This window comes from Muscardinus avellanarius, assembly GCF_963383645.1.
Source record: "Muscardinus avellanarius genome assembly, chromosome: 7".
In the NCBI taxonomy this organism is placed as follows: Eukaryota; Metazoa; Chordata; class Mammalia; order Rodentia; family Gliridae; genus Muscardinus; species Muscardinus avellanarius.
The window spans coordinates 79,591,141-79,616,677 of NC_137793.1; the positions used below are offsets into that span (position 1 = coordinate 79,591,141).

Sequence of the window (25,537 nt, forward strand, 5' to 3'; positions counted from 1 at the left end):
AAAATATATCAGCATTTAACTAAAATTTCCTGTGTGGTAGACTTAAGAATAATTTTTATTTTTTATTTTCACTATGTTTAAATTATTTTCTACAATGCATTTGTATTCTTCTATGAATAGCCAGAAGGGGGAATAAAGGCAATTTTCAGCTCTCATCTGTAGAGATCTTAGAAAAATTTCACCGGCTTTAAGTGGAACATGTATAATGTTTGCTTTGTTGAGAGACATTGGGCTAATTTAATTTTCTCTAATTGCAGTTGTGAAGAATGAAAGAATTGTCCCAATGTTTCCAAACCCCTGCTTTAACAGCTATTTATGTGGGAGCCCCCATTCAGAGAGGATGCCAGCCTTCTGCTCATGCTCACCTGGTTCTTGCAAGGAAGGCTGGGGACTCATATTTGGGTGAAGTTTAAGAAAAGCATTTGTATCCTAGGATAATTTCTAACAGGCATTATCTTTACTTCTTCTCTTAAATTTTACTTATAAACTTCAGCTTAGCATTAACATGACTGACAGTGAATTCTGGGAGTATTTCTGAGCATGTCAGCAAAATCCCTTCTTCTGGGGTTAGGCTGACAATGTAGCTACCTGGAAACGCCTAGGGATCACTCTGCTTCTCAGAGTCCTTCAACCTAAGACATTCCAAGTCTTTCATATTCTGGCCCACCAAATAATGTGCCCCTTAGATGCATCTTTTCATTGATGTGTTGATGTGTTCATCCCATAAACATGCCAGGTATCGTGTTAGGGTTTAGTGATACAACAGCAAACCAAACAGACCCATCTCTCATGGAGTTGACTTTCTTATTAAGGAGTAAGACAAGTGAGTGTGCATTTTGTAATATGGTGCCACGAGTTGTGATAGAAGTAAGAGCAGGATGCCATTGTGATTTTTATGGTGGGCGTCTAATCCAGGACAGCCATAAGAAGTCATGGGATACTTCCTGACTGGTGACATAGGAGCTGAGTTTCACCAGATACAGGAGTGCCTGTAGGGGTTTGGGAAGGGACATCAGAGAGTGGCTGTTCCAGGAAGAGGGGACAGCATCTATATAGATTTAGAGACACATTTGAAATGACAAGTAGTTGTATATACCTAAGGATGAGGCATTCTCAAGGGGGCAGAAGAGTAAGGTGACCTTGAGCCTTGATAAGGAATTTAGACTGGCAGTGGAGAGCTAGCAGAGATTTTAAAATAAAAGAGTGACAGATAAGCATTTGTGTTTAGAAAAATCATCCTGGCAGTTATTTGGATAATGGATTCGAGAGAGTCAAGACTAGAGGCAGGAGGACCAGCAAGGAAAATACTGAGAGAATGAGGGTAGCCCTGCCTGACGTATCAGCTGTGGACATGGGAAAAATTGACAGCCAAGAGATTTTTGATAGGTATAATACCCAGAACTTAGCCATTTTTTTGTCTGTGGCAAGAGGAAGAGGGAGGAGTCTAGAATGACTTGGAGACTAAGGTGGGATGGGCAGCACTGTTGGATGGGCAGGTTTGCCTGGGAGGAACCATCCCACCATCAGCTCTGTGGTCGTGAGCTGAGAGTGTCCAGTGGACTCATAAGAGAGATGAATTGAAGTCAGAGGAGAGGCTGCGAACACCCAAAATGATAGGGTAAGAATTAGCAAGAAAGTCTGAGGAATACTGGTCTACATGGGATGAGTACAGGAGCCTGAGAGGTTCTTCTCAAAGAAAGGGAGAGACCAGGAAAGCAGAATATCACAGAAGCCATGTGTGTCATGGGCATTTGCAAATGTTATAGAACCATATTCTCATAGACAGAAGATGGCTTGGATTGTAAGACACACAAATATTTTATGGGGTAATAGGACATGTTCTGATTCAAAAATTAAAAGTGCTAAACCCTGTAAGTATATACCAGAACTACAGAGCTATAATGCATTGAAGAGGATCAAAAAGTACCTTTCAGATTGAGCAGTAAAGGAGTTGTGTTGGCTGTGGTGAGGGACTGTTTCAGTCAGCATTCTTATTGCTGTGACCTGAAATACTTGATGAACACAACTTAGAGGAAGAAATTATATATATAATACATGCATATATGTATGTATATGGAGATATATTCCCCAGGGCCACACCTGAAGAGACTTCTCTTTAGCAACTAAGTCCAACATCCAAGATGGTTGCCTTTTTTATGACATGAGGTTTGGGGGACCATCCCAGTCCAAACCATAACAGTGTTAGTAGAGTATGAGGGTCAGGAGAAAGATTAGAAAGATTGAGAAATGCAGAGGGCCGAGTGTTTCAGGCATGCTTAATAAGCTACATAAATCTCCCCAGAGTTCAGAACTGAGAGACATGATAAATAAGACAGGTATAGGTCAAAATGCCCTCTCCTACAGATAGACCTAATATTGAAGAATATACTTTCAGTTTGCATCCAAGAAGGATTCCCAGTAGTTGAAAGCTAGAATTGGTCCTACTTCATTGTGCTGACCAGCATAAGTCCACCCCTGTGTAGGTCTGCCCCATAAATCTTAGGACATGGAGGGAGAGAGAGAGAACATGCTTCCCGCAGGCAGTGTGTTCCTGAGGAGAGAGATAGGGGCTTGCACACACACACAACTCATCAGTCAGATCAAGAGAAAAGAGAGGTTAGACACAGGATGCAAGTAGGGTTGCCTTTCCATGGAAGAAAATAGCAGTAGTAGGGACAGTTATTCAAATTGTTATTCTTAATAGTAAGAGCACAGTAAGAGTATAAATAAAACTACAAAGAAGTTTAGCTAATAAAGGAAAATGCATGTGACACAGACCACATGTGCTCATTCCCAACTGTCCAGCTTTTGTCCCCAGTGTTTGGAAAAACCATCTGTGTCTTTCATATATATCTGTATTCTCTTGGCTCAGGACAGGAGGCCAGCTCCATTCTCATCTCCATGAAATCTCTCTACTGCTTAGCCCAAACTGCTCCATATCTCATCAGCACATTTTGTTGTTGTTTTATACTTTATTGTGACATATATATGAAAGTTTTGTTTCCTATATTGTTAAGTGTCTTGAACATGGAGGGAACCTCATATGTGTTAGCTCCTGGAACTGCTAGGGTGCTGCCTGACCCAGAGTTGGCAAGGTCAAGTTATTAAACTGGACTGAACTGTGTGCAGAGAGATGATGAGACCTAACCACACCTTGAGAACTTCAATATGATAGCAGCCAGGGAGAGACAGAGTCGGTGCAGTTCACTTGAGTCCTGGCCTGTGACATTACAGGTTCTCGTATGGAGGTCACTGGCCAGACTCATGATGACACACGCCAGTGTCCCAACTCTAATATAGAGATGGTTTGTAGATGAGCATAGTGATTGCTGTCCTTTGTACCAACTTCAAAAGAGAGCACATGTTTTTTGAACATCTCTGTACTCTCTTACATGAACCTAAAGTGAGACTAACCTTTTTTAGAAGCAGATGCCCCTCTGGGAAGTGGGAAGAAACTCAGACCTGCCCCTAGAGCCCAGGGCTCCTCAACAATTCCAGTCTCTGTTTTCTTTTTAAAATTTTTTTTAATTGGTGCACTGTATTCATAAATCATAATGGGATAAAAAAAAACTTTTGGAGACATACATGCGCACATCGCCAGTTAGCCCCTACCCAATCCCCACCCAATCCCCTCCCCATTCCTCCTTCCCATGCTTGGCTTAGTGGTTGACATCTAGTATTATAGCAATTTATCCAAAATTAACAATTATAATTTCACATAACAGATTCATTTTGTCTGATACCAAGCTTTTGATGACTTAGAGATAACATTTCAATATTTCTTTTTGCTTTCTCTCTTACCAGAGGATATTTCTTTCTTTTTTTTAAGGTGAAACCATCATACATTTATTTATTTATTTTTCAGAAAAAAATCTATCCTAACATGAAATATGAACTCTAAATACCCAAAACAATCTCGAAAAAGAATCTGTTTTCTTAATTGGCACAAGAAATCCAATAAACATGTTGGTTAAGTACTCAACACCCCAACACAAGCAGATAAGCCCTGGCACTTAGAGCTGAGGCTTTATTCCTATTAGTGTATTTTCACATCTCAGGAAGGCAGGCTGGTGAGTCTTCCATGCTATCTGTCTGTCTTTGATGTATGTTCTCACATTTATAAACTATAGCACATGAAACAGAGGTCATGGACTGCCCACAGCATATGTGTTTGGAGTAAGGATAAGAAGAAAGGCTTTGTAGGTTTACTACAGAAAAGAAAAACAACATTTAGTAGCTATCAAAAACTTTGCTTGCCTACCCATCCCCAGGGTCTCTGGCAATCCAAGGGAAATGGCCCCAAATATTACATGTGGGGGCACCTACTAGAGTCCAAGCACAGCAGTTAAGTGCTTTGTTTACATTTGTTCATGTAAAGCACATGAACAAGAGTTGCTAAGTATTTCAAAGTAAACTCAAAAGGCTGGACTTCAGAGTCTTTGGGTGAGTGCTTGGAGCCTGGTGCATAGTGGGTCCTCCGCAATTCTTGTCACATTCGGGGCTAAGTGAGGAAGTAGGTAGATCTTGCAAAGGTGTTTGGCTCCAGTCACTGAAGTTTCCCATCTGAACACGCTGCCAAAGTCCCCATGATCATAGTGCCGCTCAGCCCTTCAGAAGTGTGGAAGCCCATGCTTTGTCCTGGAGCAGACGAAGAAGACACCTGTGTATTCATCTCCCTACAGAATACAACAGGCTGTACACTACCTCTGGACCGTGGGCTCCTGAATTGGTCAGGCATGGATTCATCTCCAACTACAAAACCCACCCATAACAGAAGCTTGGATAAGACCGAAGAGGGCACACATATGGGAGCCTCTCTGGCTGAGGGATCAGGGAGGGAGGCTATGTGTATCTGAGCAGGTTTTGCTGGGAAGGTCCCGGGGAAACAGTGGAGCCAGACTGAGAGGACTCTAAGTACGTCAGTGTGGTGGGAGAGGGAGGGGCCAGCACCCCCCTCCCCAACAAGGTGGACCCGGGTCTGCAGCCAGCTGCCTAGCCCTTAAATACCATATTGAGAGAATGCATAATCAAGTTCTTGAAAAACCCTGCTTGGGGCAGTACGGGGGAGGAGGAGATTTGGGTGCATTCTCTTTGTGTCTCTGCATGTCTCCAAGCACTGAAGAGAGGACCTGGATGTAACATGTGTGGCTTATAGGCTGAATCCAGCCGGCCCAAGAACTGTCCACACACTCCGCATTGGCCTCCTGAACTGTCCAGTTCAGCCAGTGAGTGCACGCACACACGTCCTGCTCAGCCAGTGAGTGCACACACACACGTCCTGCTCACAGCTTGCCTCTGGCCCCCAAAGACTAATCCAGCCGCCTTTCTGTGTCATCAGCAAGGTTCTCCCCAGGGCCAGGAAATAGAACACCCCCTCCTCAGAGACCCCCTCAATGTGCCAGGGTCTTTGTGGGTGCATTTCACTGTCCTGAGGAGGGAAATGGAAAGGCTTCTCTTGTCTTGAAATGATTTGAGGGCAAAGAACTTTCCAGTGCCCTAGTGATGGGGAATGGAAGGGATGGGGAGGGCGGAGAATAGCAGCCATCAGTGTACACTGTTTCTTGCAACTCTCTCAGCATCTCCTTAGGAGACCTCCCCAAAAGAGTTGTGGATCCAGAGCGTTACACGGCTACACATAATTCAGTGTGGCCCAAAAGAAGTGTATGGAGTGTGGGAGGTACTTAGGAGAGCTGGCAGCTAAATGAGGAAACCAGGCTCTTTCCTCAAAGGATTACAAAACAGCATGCGAGGAGCACCCAGCTCTACAGGTGAGGAAGGGAACAGATCACTCCACCTATGGTAATCCAGGGGCTTTGAAGGGCTCTTGGCTCTGCCCAGATCTGCTAAGAGGCAGATTCGCGTGTCCCCAGGCCTTTGCATATGCTGTTCCTTCTGCCTGGAAACATCTCCATGCTGAAATGTTCTGCCCATTAACTGAATTGAGCCTTCAGTTCTCTGCTCAGACATCACATCTTTGAAGACTTTCCTTACCCCTTGAGCCTGAGTTGTGTGCTTTCCCCTTTTAGAGATCCTGCGGTGTTGTGTCCCTGTGTCCCCATCCCTCCCTGTAGCTGTTATTCCTCTGTGAGACCTCGACCCTAGAAAGGTGCCCGGCAGATGTTGCATGGATGGCTAAGTTCTTTCTAATTAGTTTGAGCCTAGAAATGCATAGCGGTTTTAGTAGCAGATAGTGATTTTTACTTTGGTATTACTTTTTGCTTAGTACAAGATACCACCGTGAGCAGTCTTTCAAGGAGCATGTAACCGGGAGTAGCAAAGGGAAAAGCCAGAAATCTCACTTTTGCTTTGATCCCCCTGGCCTGCCCACCTCACTAAGAGCCTGCCTCTGAATCAACAGGGCCTTCTTGGGGGAGTTCCAAACTCAGTTGCAGGGTTCAGATCAGAATCACTTCCCTGCAACCCATTAGCATTTGGGAAGGCTGTTTGTTGCTTTCATTCCAGCACCTCTTAAGTTTGCCCCCTCCAATCCCACTCCCACCTGCCCCTCCAGCATCTGCCCTTCCCTCACCCACACCCTGCAGGGCTTGCTTTGCTGCAGGGCTGTGCCCTTTGCAGGGGTCTCCCCTGCCTGTCCCTGTGCCCCTCAGCTCTGGGCCCCGCCTCCCACCGAGGATTTGTGAAGGTTCTTTGCTCCCCTGTTGAGGCCCCATAGGGTTGTGTGTGTCCACGGCAGAGCAAAGGTTTAGTAAAGACAGCTGTGTATAATTGGGGGTGGGAGGGGAAGGATGATTAATTATTACAGGGAATGTTTGTCTGGAGTTTTAATTAGAGCCCTTTTCCTTATTCCCCACCCACCCCCTCCCATTTTCCCCTGGCTCAGAACATCCACTTGTAATGTTAGTATTTAGGAGACTTGGAACATTAGGTTTTAACATTCTGCACCCAGTGCCTCAGCATAATAAATAAATCAATAAGCTGATTGTGCTGAGTAGTTTGATTGCTGAGTGCAGCAGGCACCTTTTGTTCTGGAGTGGGTGATCATTTCACACTAGCACACAAGAGAGGGAGGTGGACACGGGGCTTGTTCTGGCTTCCGAGGTTGGAGATTCTGACCCGGGGTGGTCATCATTTCCAGCGACGCATGTAACTTGCGAGCAGCTTGCCAAATGTGCAGGAAACCTTCTGACAGGTTTCCTAAGTTATATGTGTCACAAAAACATTTCTCATTGCCAGAATAGTCTAGGGTTTGTTGTTCGGAATCTGACAGGTCCTCCAACACCACATTCTTAAGTCTCACTAACAGATAATTGATACCGAAAATGTTGCCTTGACAGGAATGGAGATTGTATGATTTTCAACTTGGGCAGAAAATCAAATCCCAATTATGACAACACTGAGACTCCTAGACCCTACATATTAATTGTGATTATCTTACCGTAAAATAATTTTTTTGTAGTAGAAATTGCCCTTAATTTATTGTTTCTGTCAAAAATATGTCCAGAAAACTCTTTAAAAGAAGTAAGAATGCTGTCATTTCTAAAGCACTTACTTATTTCACGGAGTGGCCAACTACAGTGTGGTTGTCTTGTGTTTTATGTGGTCTGTATATCTCTGAAGAGTTAAGACATTGAATTTTTAGAGCTAAACTCATACATTAAATGCATACAAGTAGCTATTAATTTACCTTATGGGTTCTTCTATAATTAGAAAAAAATTAAAAACTACTCCCAAACTCATTTAAGAAGTATGATGCTTATATATTGGGTCACATCTAAATGAAGTAATCTTAATGGGAATCAGACAAAATTACCAGTAGGCTTCTACTCTATTCTATCTGGCTTAATCATACCACAATCATTCCAAAAGGGAAGTGCAGGCTTTGTAAATTCTACACTTCTCACTGATACCCAAGAGGTATGCCAAGGAAAATCCGTTTCAGTTAGATACCCCTTGTTTCCTCTTGTCTCATTCTTTCAATGAAGGATGCAGGGAGAGGGGCAGCTCAGAGCTGGGATAACTTATGATGTCTTGCTGGAATATTAGGTAATCTATTAAAAGTAATTACTCATGAGCCTCTCAGTCTGGAGCCTTATGATTCTGTGTATTATATTCTGGTTCCCTGTTGCTGTGTAACAAATCCTTAAATATAGTGGCTTAGGAAATTTATTATTGTTTCTTGCCATCCCGTGGGTTATATAGCTCAGCTACATTGGTTCTCACTTGGGCTTCTCCCATGTGGAAGCAAGCAATCAGGTGGTGGCTGGGGCAGTCATCTGAAGGCAAGATAGACGATTGATGTCACTGGCAGAGCTGACTGGCAGCTGACTGTTCAGCTGGGCTCCGGGCCAGATGACTTACATGCGACCCCTTGTTTGGCTTGTATTTCTCACACATTCATTGGATTCCAAGAGGGATGTGTCCCAAGAAAACATGTTCCAAGAGGCAGAAGCTGCAAAGTGTCTTATGACCTTGTCTCAAAATCCCAGAACATCATTTCTGCCAGGTTCTATTGATCAAATGACCAGGGCCATCCCTGATTCAAGGGGAAGGGAATTAAGCTTCACCTCCTGATGTGAGCTGCCTGTGTGACTACAGTGGAAGAGAAGAATGAATGGTGTCCATTTTTAAACAACCTACCATCCTCCTTCAAAGGAAGAAAATTCTCTAGAAGAAGATACATGTACAGCTATGAAGGGCACATAAGTCACGTGAGCAGAACAGAAAGATCAAGGAATGTGTAATATGTACAAAGGAGTTGGTCAGCATTGCAGGTTAGAACTCCATGTTAGAGAGCGCCCACTTAATGAGAGGATTCCCATGCAGCCAGTAGCATCCCACAGAGAAAAATGCTCCCACCCACCCATCCCAGCCCCAAAGCCCACTCATGTTACAGATGTTTAAGAAAGGAACTTATAAGGGAGAACAAATGGCATGGTTCCAAAGACATGTTTGCCTAGAAGCTACCCTAAGCATCTATCCTCTCACATGGAGTCACTAAATTCATCCTCATATCTGAACCACAAACATGTAGAGAAAAGAAGTGATGTGCTTAGTCTATTCATATTTTGCTCCTGTTTTTGAGGCACTTCGAGGAAGATGTGTCCACAGAGTATCATATACTTAGAGTGGCTATTTTTTGGTGTTTGGGAAAAAGTCAAGTCTGTCCATGTGATTGAAAGTATTATTGCTTCCTTAGCCTTAATCAAGAAAACAGCTGTCCTGTGAGTAAAATGAACCAGAGGTACCTGGATTCCAGCTACGAAGTATGGAAAGCTGACGACTCTCTTAAATTTATTACTTTTCACCCTTTGTAGCATTTTCCCCCTTCCTCTTGTATATTTTTCAATGGCTTCCTGAAGATTCAAATTGGTGTTTTATCTGTGCTGGAAATTTACACACAAGAAAAGCATTTAAAGCTATTTATAACCAGTAACCGTGCCAGGAATAAATTGGGCTTTGTATTAGACATATCTTAAAATGCTGGCCTCTGGGAAAGGTGGGAAGAATAGCTAGATGTGAAAAGCAGATGTTTAGGGGAGACTGATAGAAGTGATGACCATGCGGGATTAATACTTGTCTTAATTTAGGCTGCTGTAACAAAATACTATGGACTAGGTTAGCATATAAACTATATAGATGTCATTCACAGTTCTGGGGCTAGAAGATCAAGAGCAGGGTGCCAGCTGGGTATGGTGATGGATACTGTAATTCCAGCTCCTTGGGAGGCTGAGGCAGGAGGATTGCAAGTTCAAGGCTAGCCTGGAAAAATTAGCAAGACTGTCTCAAAGTAAAATAAAAAATAATTTTAAAAGTCTGGAAAGCTGGGAGTGGTGGCACACGTTTGTAATCCCTGCGCTTGGGAGGCAGAGACAGGAGGATCGCACAGGTTCAAAGCCAGCCTTGCTGGCTGAAGAGACCCTGTTTCCAAATAAAAGTATAAAAATAGGTCTGGGAGTGTAGCCTGGAGGTAGAAGGGTTTTCAGGAACCCCAGTACCACCAAAAAAAAAAAAAAAAAGCCATCTGGAGATGTAGCTCAGTGGTAAAGGACCCCTGGATCCAATCCTCAGCACCACACAAACAACCATCAAGGTCAGGTACTGATGAAAGCTGTATTCTAGGCTGTAGACTTCTGTTCCTCATTGTGTCTTCACATGGCAGAAAGATCACAAGATAGCCCTTTGGAGTCCCCTTTATAAAAGCAATAATCCAGTTCAGAAACTTTCCACTCTTCTGACTTACTTACCTCCAAAAGTCTCCACCTGCTGACACAGTACATTGAGGGTTGGGATGACAGCCTATGAATTTTGGAGGGACATAATCATTTAGTCTGTAGCATTGCTTTATTGATTTATTAAATGCACTTGTGGATGGCTAGAGACAGAAGATCCTGGAGATGCCATCATATAGGGATTCTGTTTTAATGATACTAGGAAAGCATTTGTCAAGGCAAGGAACATGCTTTGGAAGAAAGTGTGGGAGAGAGGAAGGGAGCACCACACAGATAGAAACCTGAGGGCAATGGGAACGAATGGGAGGGGCTGAGCCCACACTGGCCTTACTTCTTCCACGTAGATCATTCCTGATAGGGGAGACCTCTCCTGCTCTTGGGCTCCCTGCTGAAGAGTCCTCACCCTCCCCACCAGCAGCCTCAGCCTTCACCTCTCAGTCACACTGATGTAGACCCACAGTCCACATTCTCTCTTCACTCTCCTTCTGTCTGAGCATATTGACTGAACACCTTCTGTGTGGTAGGCGCTGTGTTATAGGCAGAAATAAGTCATATGAGCTCTCAAGTTGGGAGACATGCAATAAGCCATAAAAAAGTAATATAACTATATATTATGATTTGTGTTATAGGGCTAAAGGGGATATAATAAAGAATAATGGGAGAGATCTTTTTCGATAGGGTGATAGAAAAACTTTTTGAGGAGGTGACATTACTGATTCCAAATTCATTGGTTAAACTTTGACATGCTTGTGATATTTTAAAGTTTCTTGAATAGCATGTTGTTAAGGTTTAAATTAAAATCCTTTTTGCCCTTTCTGAGCCCAGGCTGTGGATGGGTACAGAGATGTCATTTCTGGGGAACGGAGGGCAACTGGCTGAGTGGGCTGACATTCTCCTCATGACAACTTTCTCTCCTTAGGGAAAGGGGACGTGTTTGGAGATGTGTTCTGGAAGGAAGCCACCCTTGCCCAGTCCTGCGCCAACGTTAGGGCCTTGACCTACTGTGATCTGCATGTAATCAAACGAGATGCCCTGCAGAAAGTGCTGGAATTCTACACGGCCTTCTCCCACTCCTTCTCTCGCAACCTGATCCTCACCTACAATCTGAGGAAGAGGGTGAGTCGACAATTTCAGCTCTTTTCTACACTTTTTTTTCCCCCCATGCACTCTGGATGTCAGGAAAGTCCTATCACTGTTTATTTAAGTGGAGTAGTTGGTTCTAAGGAGGTTCTGTGTGTTGTTTGCTCTGTAGAGCTTTTATTAAATAGAAGAGAATGTTGCTAGATTAGAAGGTGGATCAATTTTGGTGCAGAAGGGATTTGATCATAGAGGGGAGGGAGCTTTTCCCCCACCAGTATCTAGACCTTCTAGCATTTTAAAAAGATTAGTAAAATATGAAGTGGCTAGTCAGTACAGTGGTTGAGTAGAGTCACTTAATTTATGTAAACTGAATTCTTCTTCCCAGTGGCTAGAACCCATTGAGTGGTGTGATGTCATTAGCCAGCGAACTGGTAACGATAACTTTTTAAAAGCTATGAAAACACTTTAATTGCATTGAGGAAATAAAAAAAGACATGGAATTTGGTTGTCTAGAGGCCATTTTGTGTGCCACCGCCAACTTGTTGAGAACTGGTCAGTAGTTTAAGAACCAGAAAAGGTCTCAGCCATAGTTATTTCTTTTACCCTCAAAGTATAAGAATTAAGAATTCCTCCATCAATTTCTGTGAGGATTAAAAGGTTTGTTTTGTTCTCTTTAGCTCTTTGTGATTGACTTTCTTGTACTTCATCTGTCTCTTTCAGTTAAAACAATAACATGGTAGCTCTGGACCTAAAGGAATCATCTGGAAGGATTGTCATAAGAACCTTCCTCAAAATGACCTTATAGACTTTCCCCTGCACTTTTCCTCATTTCATGGCCTCTGCGCTCATTTTCATTGTCTGATTTTTCCTGGGGTTCTCGTTTAGAATTCCAGGCAGCAATGTTGATTTTGCTCCTCCTGCTTCCACTCCTCCAGTTCTCATTAGATCCTGTTGGTTCCAGCTAAGCTCTCAAATAAATCCATACTTTGCTTCCTTTCTCCAAGCCCTCACAGACTTCTCAGGGCACACAGCCCCTCATCAGAGACTGTCCCCATGCCCTGGCAGGTGCTCTCCAAATTCACCTTCCTATCTTGTGTCTACCCGAGCTCAGTGCTTCTCTCTTGTGGCCACTCCACTAACCTCCTGAAAATTAATTTGATCTTGTACAGGATCTTGGGTGTACGCTTCTGCGTGGCTAATGTGGTTGTCCAGTGTGACCTAAACCTAACCCCCGAGCCTAGCTCTCAGACACTCCTCTCCATTCCTGCCCCTCACAGCCTCAACTCCTGCCCTGACAGTTACTTCCTCTTGGTTCTGCAAACACAGCATACCCACTCAGAGGTTTGTGTGTGCCTCCATGCTGCGTCCTCTGCCTGGATCTCCTGCTTTTCTATGCATCACACTTCCCTGTTGACCCTTTAGACTGTTGAAATGTGTTCCTATTCAGTGGTCAGACCTAGTTCTGTGCCAGATGAACTATACCAGATAATTAAAACCTCACAGGACTCAGTTCTCTCTATCCAAGGACCTAAAGCCCAGTAGAGAAGATCAACACAGAATGTTACTTGCAGTTCACAGTGTTATGCAGTGACTGTGATTCTCCCAATGAATTGTGGGAGAACAAAGGGGGAGCTAAAGGATAACGGGGGAGTCAGGGAGAAAGGGTCAAGGAGATGAGTTGAGTCTAAAGAATGTGTTTGCCAAACAGAAGGGGTAAGTGCTCCACCTGGAACAGCAGTGTGAGCAAAGTCTATAGAATGGAAACCAATTTTTGGCCTTTGAAGTTCTTTGTACAGGGTTTGAACTACCTATCACAGGGTTGCTCAAACAATATGCTTCAACCTACGTGAAGAGAGTGCATGAAGACCTTGGAGTTCTGAGTAAATAACCGAGAGCAGAGCACCCAGAATTAATACAAATTTGAAGTTGACAAGGAGAAAGAGATGAGACCTCTAGACCTCAGTTTCCTGGTCATAAAATGCAAGGTTGTGAAGTTGGGCATGGTATAATCCTAGCACTTAGGAGGCTGAGACCGGAGGATCACAGGTTCTAAGCCAGTCTCAGCAAATTGGTGAGACCTTGTTTCAAAATAAAACATAAAAAAGAACTGGGGGTGTAGCTCAGAGGTAGAATGCCTCTAGGTTCAATTCCCAGTACCAACAAGGAAAAAAAAAAAAAAGCAAGGCTGTGGTTGAATGGTTTTTATGGTTCTGTGACTTGAAATCTGGCCATTTGAATTTCAGTGGGGGGTGGGCAGTGATGGAGAAAGGTACATTTATAGTTCTTCCTGGTTAGTCTGTTGTCTGGGAACATGCAATGCTACTGGTGATGCTTTGAGTCAAGTGATCCTCTGGTAGTCTATTTTTTGATGTATTCCTTTTTTCTATGAAAGCAAGTTGATTATAATCAGATTTCTATGTTGCTGATAAGTTACAAAATGTGCAATTTAAGTTATTTGGAATTCATCATGGAATGATTGTGGATCAAGTAAAACTATCTTAAAAAATGAATGGCAACAAAAACAATGACACTTCAGTGGCCAGTGAGTTTTTGTTTTTGTTGTTTTGTTTTGGTTTTTTGGTACTAGAGGTTAAACTCAGGGACATTCTACCTTTGAGCTACACACCCAGCCCTATTTTATTTTTTATTTTGAAACAGAGTCTCGTTCAGTTGCTGAGAATGGCCTCAAACCTGGGATCCAGATCCTCCTGTCGCAGCCTCCCAAGTACTGAGATTAGAGATGTGTACTCCCATACCAGGCAGCTTATTTTTTATAAGTATACAGTGGTTGACAATTCTGAGAAGAGAAGACTGGAGGCCACATTTTTGAAGGACTATGTGAGACAGTCTGTACAGCCCCCACTGCAGAAGCAAAGCTGTAGACAGATTTTGGCAGCATGTCAAAAAGTAATTTGAAAGGTTGGAGCTTCTCAAAGAATGGAAGAGGCTGCTTTGAGTGGTCTCAGGTTCATTGATTTGAGGGTGTTTAAGCATCCCTCAGCACGCATGCTCCAGAACACTGAGGAAGGAACTTAAGTATCCAATGGAGAGTCAAAGTAATTGCCTTTCAAATTTCCTTCCCATCCCAAGTGTCTGTGAATCTGGTACGGATCCAAAGGAATTTTAGTGAGACCCTTTATGTAAAGAGATAGCCATTCTTTTCTTGGAGAAAAGAGACTTGTCATTTTGGTGTTGCCATTGTAGTCTCCCATTGTGTCCTTCTAAGAAGTAATTCATAGTTACATGGGGCATAGAGGATGAGAACATTCCATGCATGAATTATTCTTGTAGCTATTTTCTTTCAGGCAAAGTGAAGTGTATTCTTGTGGCCATTTCTATCTTGGCAAAATCGAGTGAGTTATTTGCTAAGATTTCTGTGAACAGAGTGACTTTGACTTGTGTCTGGGGACTTGCTTGATCTCACAGATCTCCTCCAGTGCACAGCAAACACTTTGAGCTCCAAGGGGGCCTCAGTGGTCATCGGTTTCTTCCCCTGTCCCTACTACCCTCGTGTCATAAGTTTGACCTTTTATAGAAAGGTCATAGAGCTGGGCTGGTAAGGAAAGAATTGGAGCCAGAACTGACTCCTCAGCCAGGAAGCTTCCTGCTTCTCACCACCTCCTGGCCTCCTGTGGCCTCTGTATTCCAGGCTCAGCCCTTTATCTCTGAACCCAGGCATATGAGCACAACCTTGCTCTCAGTACTGCTCTTGGGATCCAACTCAGAAAGGGACCTGTTGTTTCCTACAGAACCCCTTGAAGTCATGGGCAAGGAGGAAGAGCCAGAGCCAGAGGCCAGTTCAGCCCCCAACCCTTGGTGGTCCTTGTCTCTGAATTCTGAGCCACATGAGACTTTGATCTGGTTCCTGACACTGCCTCTTGGTGCTTCTGTAATTCTGTAGAAGTTCATGAAAACTGTGCCATCCTTAAAATAGAATGATGAAAATGTCTACCTTGGGGGTGAAAATAAAGTAAGGTAATACTTACAAAGCTCTTGCACACAGTCTATAGTATAGTGGGTGTTCAATTAAGTTGAGATTGTAATTTCATTTTGTCCACTTGGGTGATACCCTATTCATCATCTTGTATCTTCTAAAAAGTAAAAGGAAGGCAGATCCCTGTCTCTTTCTCTTACAGAGATCCTGCTTGGTAGAGATCTCTGTGGAGTGGGGTCATCCCAGGGTTCTTGGCATTACGTATAGCAGAGGAGCAGTCAGCCATTCTAGAAAGTGAAACCCAGGGCTGGCCTCCTGGCCTCTAGCTCCTGCCAGTGGAGAGGCCGGCATTTCCTATTGTTTTGGTTAGTTCCATTCTTGGAGGGGAAAAAAAATAGAGCTATCTTGAGACCTTGGGTCAGTCCCCAGGGAGTGAAGAGGAAAACACAACATCCTTATTTCTTTTGAGAGAGGTGGCTTATGGCTATTTGTAAAAAGAAAGGGAAGTGGAACCTTCCAGGTCCCAAACCCTTGTCCACCTAGGGCACTCAGCTCTAAAAGCATTTTCCTCTATCCTCAAGTCTTTCGCTATAATCAGAACTTTGCATACTTTTTTTTGGTGCTGGGGATGGAACCTAGGGACATTCTACCTTCAAGCTACAACCCCAGACTGCTTTTATTTTATTATTTTTTAAAAAAAATTGTAAACAGGAACTTTCTAAGTTGCTGAGGCTGGCTTCAAACCTGTGATCCTCCTGTCTCAGTTCCCAAGCACTGGAATTACAGGTGTGTATCACCACGCCCGGCTGCTGCACACTGTTAATAGTAAGAGTGCTAACAACTCCAGGTACCATGCAAGGTGCCATGCAGTGTCAATATGTGGTTTATGTGAGCTTACTAAACCTTCAGAGCAGCTTCATGTCATTCCCATTTCTCACAGAAATAAAATAGAGCCCTGTGGAGAAGAGAATCCATTTTCCAAGGTCACCCAGCTACTGAGTAGCAGATTCCAAACGCAAATGTGCTCCTCTGTCCAGGCAGCATCACATCCTATACTTGGCCCCTGGGAAGCGTGACTCTCTGCTTTTCCCATGTCGGTATTCTTTGGCTTTCTTCTGTCCTGCCAACTTTTCAGGGATGTCATGGTCATCTCCTGAGTCTCTGCAGTGCGTGTAAAGTGGTCCCCTTTAATGACAGGCACACAGTATGTTGCTGGGTATGCTGGAGAGGCAAGGCATTTTGGTTAGCCCCAAGCTAACCTGGCCACAGGGGCAACCTACTATAAAGAACATCACTTTGTTCTAAGGACCTACTTGAATATTGATTAGACTATTGTCTAGCTGGGTAACCAAGGACAAGTTACTGAACTATTCTAAGCCTTGGTTCCCTTATATGTAAAAAGAGGCTAATTTAAGTCCTTTCCTTATTTGGATTGTTGAGAATTTCATGTACATTAAAACAAAAATAAAAGTGACCTGGTACCTGTGGGAACCACTCAATATATATTTGTCCCTGCCTCTTACCTGCTGCTCATCACCTACCTCTGTCTCCAAACTTGAAGGTTCTGAGTTCATGCTCTGTTCCCCTTGGTTTATAAGCAGACCCATTTCTTCCATCATTTGGACTCTACTTTCCTTTCAACTCGGAATGAGGTTTCACTCCCCAGGTGCTAGGGAATTGGATCCTCCTGATGATTAGGACAGTAGAGGAATGTACCACAATTAAATGATGTACTACAGACAAGCAATTAGGTAATTAACAGCAGCTACTGCATGGGATAATTGACATGTAGGTAATTGGTGGGGTGGTTCTCATTCTCTTTCTGCGGGGTTTTATTTTTAAATCCAGTGTTGTTGTCTATTTGCAAATGTTTTGCAGTGTTTGCTTATATCAATTTGCTCCAGGATGGGCATTTTAAATTATGATTAAGGTTCCAACCTAGTGAGTTTGGGGGAGAGCAGGAATAATAGTTATTAGTGCTGTCAAAGCAGAGTCTTCCTAATGCCAATTTTCTAAACTGAATATCGTAAGTACATTTCTAGATCACTTTAACCAAAGGGTATTTTATTCTGGATAAGAGATGACCAAAGGATTGCAGAGAGCTCAGTGGCATTGGGAAGGCTTTCATTTTGTTTTCCTGAACAAATGCTTAGGGAAGGTTGGTAAGATGATAAAAAAAAGAACATAAAGCCAGGTATTTAGAAATGTTACCCACTTTCCCATTGAAACATCACAGCCTGAGTTTTTAAAAAATGATCTCTACATAGCCCATATTTTCCTTGTCATCCCTCCATCTGAAGGCTTCTGCGAAATAAAATTATCTATTAGTCTGTCAAGCCAAAGAGATAATGAAATCATGGTGTTGAAATTAGGGGTGGTAGGAAGGGACAATGATATGAGTGACATGACCATAATTTTTTTCAGAACAACAAAATATAAATAAAAATCAAGCTCCCCTTTTTACAAGAGGATCAGGGAGTGATGTTAGGGACCTATTCGGTTTTCCCTGGATTCCCAGGTGTTTTCCCCAGTACCCCAGCAAACACAGAGCAGAGCCCCACAGGATCCTGGGGAGGGAGACGATGAAAGTACCCCGTCCTTCACTTAGTCTAAATTGGCTTAAACTGCAGCTGGCCAGGCGATATCTGGCCATTTCCCAGGAAGCAATAAGTTCCAGATGAACATGGGCTTTACAGCCAGAACTTCACATCTAGGCTCTGCCACTTGCTAGCTGGGGCAGGGAGTGAGCCCTGGACAAGTAAGTATAACTATTCCTTTTCTATAGATTCATACTGCCTACTCTAAAGGTTGCCTATAGGAAAGGATAATAAACTTGTTGCCTTACATGTAGTGGGTACATGCCCTTGTCATTTCCCTTCCATTACCTATAGGAATGGGGGCAGCAGAGCAAAGAAGGATAATAGCCATAGTAGTTTGGTCATAAAATAATAAAATGAAAGCAATAGAAATTAATGGTTAAAAATGTCCAAACTAGGGAACGTAGGGGATACCAGAGGGACTCCAGATAACGGAGGGGAAATCTCAGCAAAGTTTGAATGGAAAGATAGGAGAGGAGGAAGGCTGAACTTGATTAATGAGGGTCTACATCCGAATATGTATAAAAGTATGAATATGGCATGGTTACCCTGGACAATCATTGGTGGGAGGGGGGAAGGGAAAACAGGGGCAGGGTGGAGAGGGCACCAAGTACAGTTTATATGTATACCATTTATTTTCAATAAAAAAATTTGTGTTAAAAAATAAATAAAAAATATGAACCCTACAGAATACTTGGGTTCAGGTCCTGACTTTACTTAGTAACCCTGGCCAGTTAACTAAATTCTGTGGTCCCTAATTTACTCATTTACAAAATACAGGCGATGATAGTGCCTTAGAAGGGTGCTTCGCCACAGCAAGTTCTCAACGTGTGTGTTGCTCTCATTATTGTTGTTGTTGGTGAGCAAGATGCCGCTGCTGGTGGTGATAGAGAAGATGATCATATCAATGAGTTACTTAGCTTTGGAAGAGTCACTCAGAGATCCTATGGGAGAGACTAAAATTTTTAAGAGAGGAGTAAGTGACTGAATGTAATACCTAGAAATCTCCTGGACAGGTAATTCCAAAATCTCTAGTAGCACCAGAGAATCGGGTAATTCTCCAGTGAGGTTTGGAGAAGCATGGCATTGTCAAACTCATCACGGACCCCAATTCTTCCCTGGAATGAATAGATGGCAGAGGGGCAGCGGGAGGGCAGTTGTAATTTATTGTAGCTGGTATCAGGTCACCTGAGGTATGGCTACATATTGTGTTTGTCGCATTTTAGAAAAGATCTGGCCTAATTTAGAGGAGCATGAAGCCACTGAAGACCTTTGAGGTGGAGCATATCTTATTAACATTTTCTTAGAGGTATATATGGTTGAATTATAATAAATAAAGATTTGCTAATGAATCCCAGATCATGAGTTTTATACCTGAGTAAACAAGTTGACTTCTTGATGTCTTAAGTTCAGCCCCACATTTCTTACTTGGCCCTTTTTAAAATTGCTGCACACCTGTATCTATTATTTACTATAAAATACCAGCCCATGACAGAGATAGTGTTTTACAGAACACTTTTAGGAAACAGATGCTCTTTAATGACTCTCTCAGCTCACATGATAACTGTCCCGTAGACTGGATAAGCCATGCCTGTGAATCATCAAGAAGACAGAAGATGCTCCAGGGATGGGAGCCTCTATAACTTGGTCCTCAGTAAAGTCCCAAACAGAGAGGATGGGCAAAGTCTTCCTGCTTTCTGAACTTCCTGCTGAACTCAGCAACCCTTCTTTCTACAAGTAAACCATAGCCAATTCATTTCCCAGAGAGCATCCAGCCTTATGTTTTCAAAGAACATGTTGTCCTCAATTGGGCAGTACATGCACTAGCATTAGAGGGCTGGTATTTTCTAACTGGCTTCAGAGTTTTTCCTTGCAAGTTATTTTCTCACTCTCCTATTGGCTTAATTTTTTTATTTGTAATTCATGTGCCATATTTTCATATTTTCTTACCCCTATTTAAGTGCCCCTTCCACTCTTAAATATTTTCTCTAAGATATTGAGCATACCCATACACATTTTTTTCCAGTTAGTCATAGAAGTTGCTATTCTAGCCACTGCTTTTAGAAAGTGGAGAGATACATTGTGTATGTGTATGTGGTCCTGGAGATTGAACTGGGGTAGGGGAGCATTCTACTTCCAAGCTCCACGGCCAGCCCTTTTTTCCATTGGACTCACTAGGTTGCTGAGAGTCTCCCTACATTGCTGAGGTTATCCTCAAACCTGCCATCTTCCTGTGTCAGTCTCCCAAGTACTGGGATTACAAGCATGCACTACCATGCCTGGCTTCCAAGGCGACTTTGAGTACCTGCATCAGAAGTTTACATTCAGAATCTATTCAGACCAGACATCATGCAAACCACATCTGGTATAATGTGTGTCATAGGCCCACCCATTTGGTGGCTTTTCCTTGCGAACTTTGTTGGCATCAGTTTGTTTTTCTTACTGATGTCATTTAGTGGTCTTACATCGCCTCTGCTTAACTTAGACTTCTAGAGTAAAAGTTTGAATTTATAATGGGATCTTCACTCCATATATCTTCTCTGCAATCTCTCTAGTCTAGAAGCCTTTTATCTTTTAATCCAATAAGCACCAGTCCCCCCTTTGTAGCTTTCAGTGTTATACTTTAGATTAACTGTTTACTCTGCATCTTTCTTGTTATCTGAACGTTCCGTAGGGGTCGGCTATCTCCATCTGTTCATTTCTCTGCCTTGATCAGCTCTCTCATAGCATGGCACAAAGTAGGCATCCCATAATGGAATGAATAAATGAATGAATAAACCAACCACCACTCAAGAAAGAAATATACAAATACAGCAACCAATTTTGGCCATGTGCCTTTCTTTTGATATTATTATAAGTCTTTAAAGTTTTAACTACAAGATGGTATCTATAGATAAGTCTTTTCTTCTTTCCTACCTCAAACATTACCTGTATATGCTATAGTATGGCTTTCCCCTTTATTCACCCCCCAGGCCCTGTGTATAGAGGTCTCTCAGTCTCTGTAGGCGTCTTTGATGCCAACAACAAATAATAATTATCTTTATTTATTGAGTGTCTTTTCTCCCAGGTACATGATAAAACCATTTCTATGTACTCTTATCTCATTTATTTACTAAGGTCACTGAGGCCCAGAGAGTTTAAGTAATTTGCCCCGATCCAATAAGTCAGAAGTTAGAATTTGAGCCCAAGTCTGGCAAAGAGCCCAAGTATGGCAAAACCATACTCCTGCTTTTGTGTTGTACCCCTTTGAAGTGGTGAGCCCGTGTCTCTCATCCTAGGAAAGCAGCCCTGACTGGTGGGCCCTAGGTACCTCTGGAGGAGGCTGCTAACCCAAGGATGCCTGGAAGTTGCAGCAAACCTGTCTCCTATGTAATTCCATGACAAAAGCAGATCCTCACCCTGGCCTAAACATATCTCAGCCTCCTGCAGGCACCTCCAGGCTTGATGGCTGGCAGCATTTGAATGTTTGCTGTTTGTTCAGAGGAGGGAGGAAGGGATAAGAATGAGTTCACAAACTCCAACAATGGGGCATAATGAGGCCAAGTGATCCTCCTGACAAGTGTCTCTTTGCCTGTGGTTCAGCTCTGGTGTGATGGTCTTTGGCAGGAATATTCAGGGCTGCAATTTGCTTCTGTCCATCATGAGAGGCCAGAGGAATGACTTTCAGCTCACAGCTGGTGGCCAGCTTAACTGGAGATTTGTAGCTGGGCAGGTCCGCAAAGACTCAGGCAGAGGCCCAGAGCTCCGCCAGGCAGGGAAGAAGCCTACATATGACAATTTATGAGTCAAAGCTCCTGGAGTAGATAGGAAGAGCTTTGAGGAAGTATCTGTTGAACTGAGTCTTGATGGAGAGGTAGGAATTTACCATCCTGGGAAAGAAACTCAGACCCTCTGGATACCCTATGTCTCACGAGGGGCACCTCCAGGTGGATAGCCACAGAGATGGTTGATTAAATGGCTAATAATTCCTTGGGAAGGAATCTTTTCCTGGATAGGCCAATCTGAGAAGAGTGAATTTGAATTATTAACCAATAAGCACCTAAGAAGAGAACCTGCTGAGGGGAAGCTCTGGCCAGCTTCCCCATCTCTGAATGTGTTTCTAGCTGCTTTTCTACCCCCAAGAGGAGGGTGCACAGAGATTCCACAGGGAATTGGCTCAGACTTTCAGGGCAGGGCAGCCTTCAGGATTAGCCTTTTGTGGAGGTGCCTGGAGCCCCAAAGACAAGTGCGCCAGCATGGACTGGGAATTGATGTTCCCAGAGGGTCAAAGTGAACTTCTACCCTAATTCCCATATAAGAACCCAGCACTTCCCCCAAAACTTTCACCTCCTAGGCTTTTAAATCCACCTAACTTCCTATGAGCTGTGCATACTAGCAAGAGCCAGCATATTTTCTATGACAGACTTAATTTTTAAAAAGTCCCTTGCTGCAGGAACCATGCCTTATCTCTTAGAGGTCTATTTTCAGGCAGCTTCTGTGTTCTGCTGTATTTCCCAACACATTTCTCACAAGTGCTTAAACCAGACATACAAATAACCTCTGGTTCACAGAATCTGAATTTTTAAAAGAGGAGACTCGGATGGTGTTGCAGCATCCAAAACCCTGTGTCCTCAGGCTGGAGCATGTGGTACATTTGGCGCCTCCTATTGGTGAGTTGTGATACTGCATCCTAACTCCATTAGACTTCTGTAACCATCTGGATGAATCAAGATAGGAAGCTGGGTTCCCACTACTCTGAGCAGGGAGAAGGCCTCTCCAGGCATAGGATAAATCGTATGGCAGATGGCCAAGGGTGGAAGGATAATGTGTCAAAAGAAGAGAACACCTGCAGAGTTAGGAGATGAAATAAGAATATTGAAAATCCTTACAAAGAAAAGCGCACTAGCTCTGTAGCTAGCAGCAACCACACAGTACACAACTGACAGCTGTCCTGCCCGCAAGTCCCTAACTGAAGCAGTTGGAGGAATTTTGCTGTAGGAACTTGATTGCATTTTATTTCATAAAAGAGATTATGAAGTTATTCTGTAAAGCCCAGGAAGTGTAAATAGTACGTCTCTTCTCTCTTATCGTCTCCATTTGGCTTCCGCTTGGCTGTGGGGAGGACTTAGAAAAGTTCCTGTGAATGGAAGCCATTTTCTTTAGCCCTGGGAAGGTGAAAATCTGAGGAAAGGACTGGGCTAAGGGAAAGAAAAGGGTTCTGAGAAATCAAGTTAAACTATACCCAAACTTGGCAAGTTCCAAGAGAATGAGTGAGTTTTGCAACTATTTATTCCAAAAGGGGAACCTGGTACCTGCTCTGCAAAGTCACATTTCTTGCCTGGGGAGACAGAAATCTTTTCAAACCCCTGACTGTGAGCTGTGCTAGAAATAAAACCCAGAGAACGGTGTGCATGCCAAGTCCAGTTTCCCCAACCCTTCCACCTCAGGGCCAGATGAATCCAGCCGCAGAGTGGCTTTGTTTAGCTGTTACACTGCCTGTGGAGACAGCTGGGGAGCTGCCAGGATTTTCATCCTGGGCTTTGTGTTTGAGCGCTTCCTAATTCCACTCTGACATTCTCTCAGGTTGGAACCTGACTAAATGCTTTCAGCTCTAAGCTTGTTGGCTGGTGCTGGAGGCAGCTGCTAATTATCTGTGGTCATGAGCAACAGAACTCCTTGGAATCCTTGAGCAATCATTTCAAGCAGTTTTTCCATTTTCATCAGCCCCATCTAACCTGTTAGCAGGGCTGCTTTCCTGACCTGTACTCTCTGCTTCTCCTCCTACCCTCTCTGACACTGCTGGGGGCCACTGTGGGTGCATAAGGGTCACAGAGAGGACGAGGAGGAAAAGGAGGAGAAAATACAGTCCTCTTCTCCTTCTTTTAGGCTTATCCACAGGGCTATTCCATTCCTTAGATCCTGTCACCCCAAGTATCTTGTTCCTTTGCCAGGTGGTGGTATTGTGGGGTCAGCTCTGCTTGGCTGGGCAAGTTCCTTCTTTTCTTCTACCTCCTCCTCCTCCTCCTCTTCCTCCTTCTCCTTTTAGTTCAGAGATAAAGATTGGCCTGCTATTTGTAAGCTTGAAAACTCTGCAAAGTACCATGCAGAGCATTTTATGGAAGGCAAGTGCTTCCATCCAGGGCCACTAGCATCCAGGGTCATTAGCACAAAATCCTCAGTGACTAAAATGGCTTGGGCATAGGGGTGTGCTGAGAAAGGGCCTGAGAAGAATAGAAACTGTGCAATAAGAGCCCTCAGTACCATACTAGGCCGCTAACTTTTACATATATACTTCAGTTGGCGCAACATACTGATGAATACACCATATGGTAAATACACCATAGTGAGATTCAGTGCGATACACACTTACATGTACATGTCACCTCCTGTATTTTTCTCTATACACACCCTCCTCCTTCCCCATACATGGTAGAGAGATTGGTAGTGAAACCCTCTTTTTTTTTTTTTTTTTGCTTTTATTTTTTTATTTTTTATTTTTTTAAATTTATTTATTTTTATTGGTGCACTGTATTCATACATCATAGTAGGATACATACTTTTGTAGACATACATGCACACTTTTCCCAGTCAGCCCCCACCCAATCCCCACCCCATTCTCTCCCTATCCCTCCCTCCCATGCTTGGCTTAGTAGTTGACATCTAGTATTATGGCAATTTATCTAAAATTAAAAATGATAATCTCACATAACAGTTTCATTTGTCTGATACCAAGCTTTTGATGACTTAAAGATAACATTTCAATATTTCTTTTTGCTTTCTTTCTTACCAGAGAATATTTTTTTTCTATTTTTAGGTGAAACTATCATATATTTATATATTTATTTTTCAGAAAAAAATCTATCCTAATATGGAATATGGACTCTAGGTACCCAAAACGATCTTGAAAAAGAACAAAGCTAGAAGATATATATTTTCTGATTTCAAACCATATAAAGCTACAATAATTGAAACAGTGTAGTACTATTCTAAAGGCAGATATATAAACCACTGGAGTTAAATAAAAGCCTAGAGCTAAATTCTTCCCTATATTGTCAAGTTATTTTTGACAAGGTTTCCACGAACATTTGGTGGTGGAAATATTAATCTTTTAACTAAATATTGTTAAAAAATAATAATTACATGGAAAAGAATAAAATTGGACCCTTACCTAATCCCATATACAAATATTAACTCAAAATAGATAATAGACCTAAATATAAATCTTAAGACTATAAACTTTTAGGAGAAAATCTGGGTCATTAAACCTCACAACATTGAAATTGGCAGTGATTTCTTGGTTATGATTTCAAAGGCACAGGCAACAGAGGAGTATACAAACTCCCTAAAAAAAAATTGTATATCCAAAGACAATGTAAACAGAGTTAACAGTTACTAATAGAATGGGATAAAATATTTCCAAATGCTATATCTGAAGGTGTATTAATATTCCAACTAGGAATCCTAGAAATTAACAACAATAAAGGCAAACAATACCCTTTACAGATATGTAAAAGACTAACATAAATAATGAATCTCCACAGATAACCAATCTTAGTTGTTTGTTGGATGGAAAATCTTGTTTCTCTAGTTCTGGAGTGTGTTACCTATTTCTTCTTTGTAGTTAATCTCTTTGAGTATTTTCTCTAGTGCTGGTTTTGAATACATAAATTCCTTCAGTTTCTGTTTGTCATGGAAGCTTCTTATTTCTCCTTCTAATTTGATAGAAAGTTTTGCTAGGTAGGAAATTTTTGGCTGGA

At 42.7% G+C, this 25,537-nt stretch overlaps 1 protein-coding gene across 2 annotated transcripts in view; it reads left to right on the plus strand.

Annotated features, from left to right (window-relative positions):
• KCNH1 (potassium voltage-gated channel subfamily H member 1) overlaps positions 1-25,537 on the plus strand; it is a gene marked incomplete at both ends in the record, with an annotated part of 376,618 nt that overhangs the window by 288,953 nt on the left and 62,128 nt on the right. For both annotated transcript variants that reach the window (XM_080698436.1, XM_080698437.1), the window contains one exon: positions 11,110-11,306. In XM_080698436.1, the coding sequence (XP_080554562.1) occupies positions 11,110-11,306 (197 nt within the window). The remainder of the gene's footprint in view (positions 1-11,109; positions 11,307-25,537) is intronic.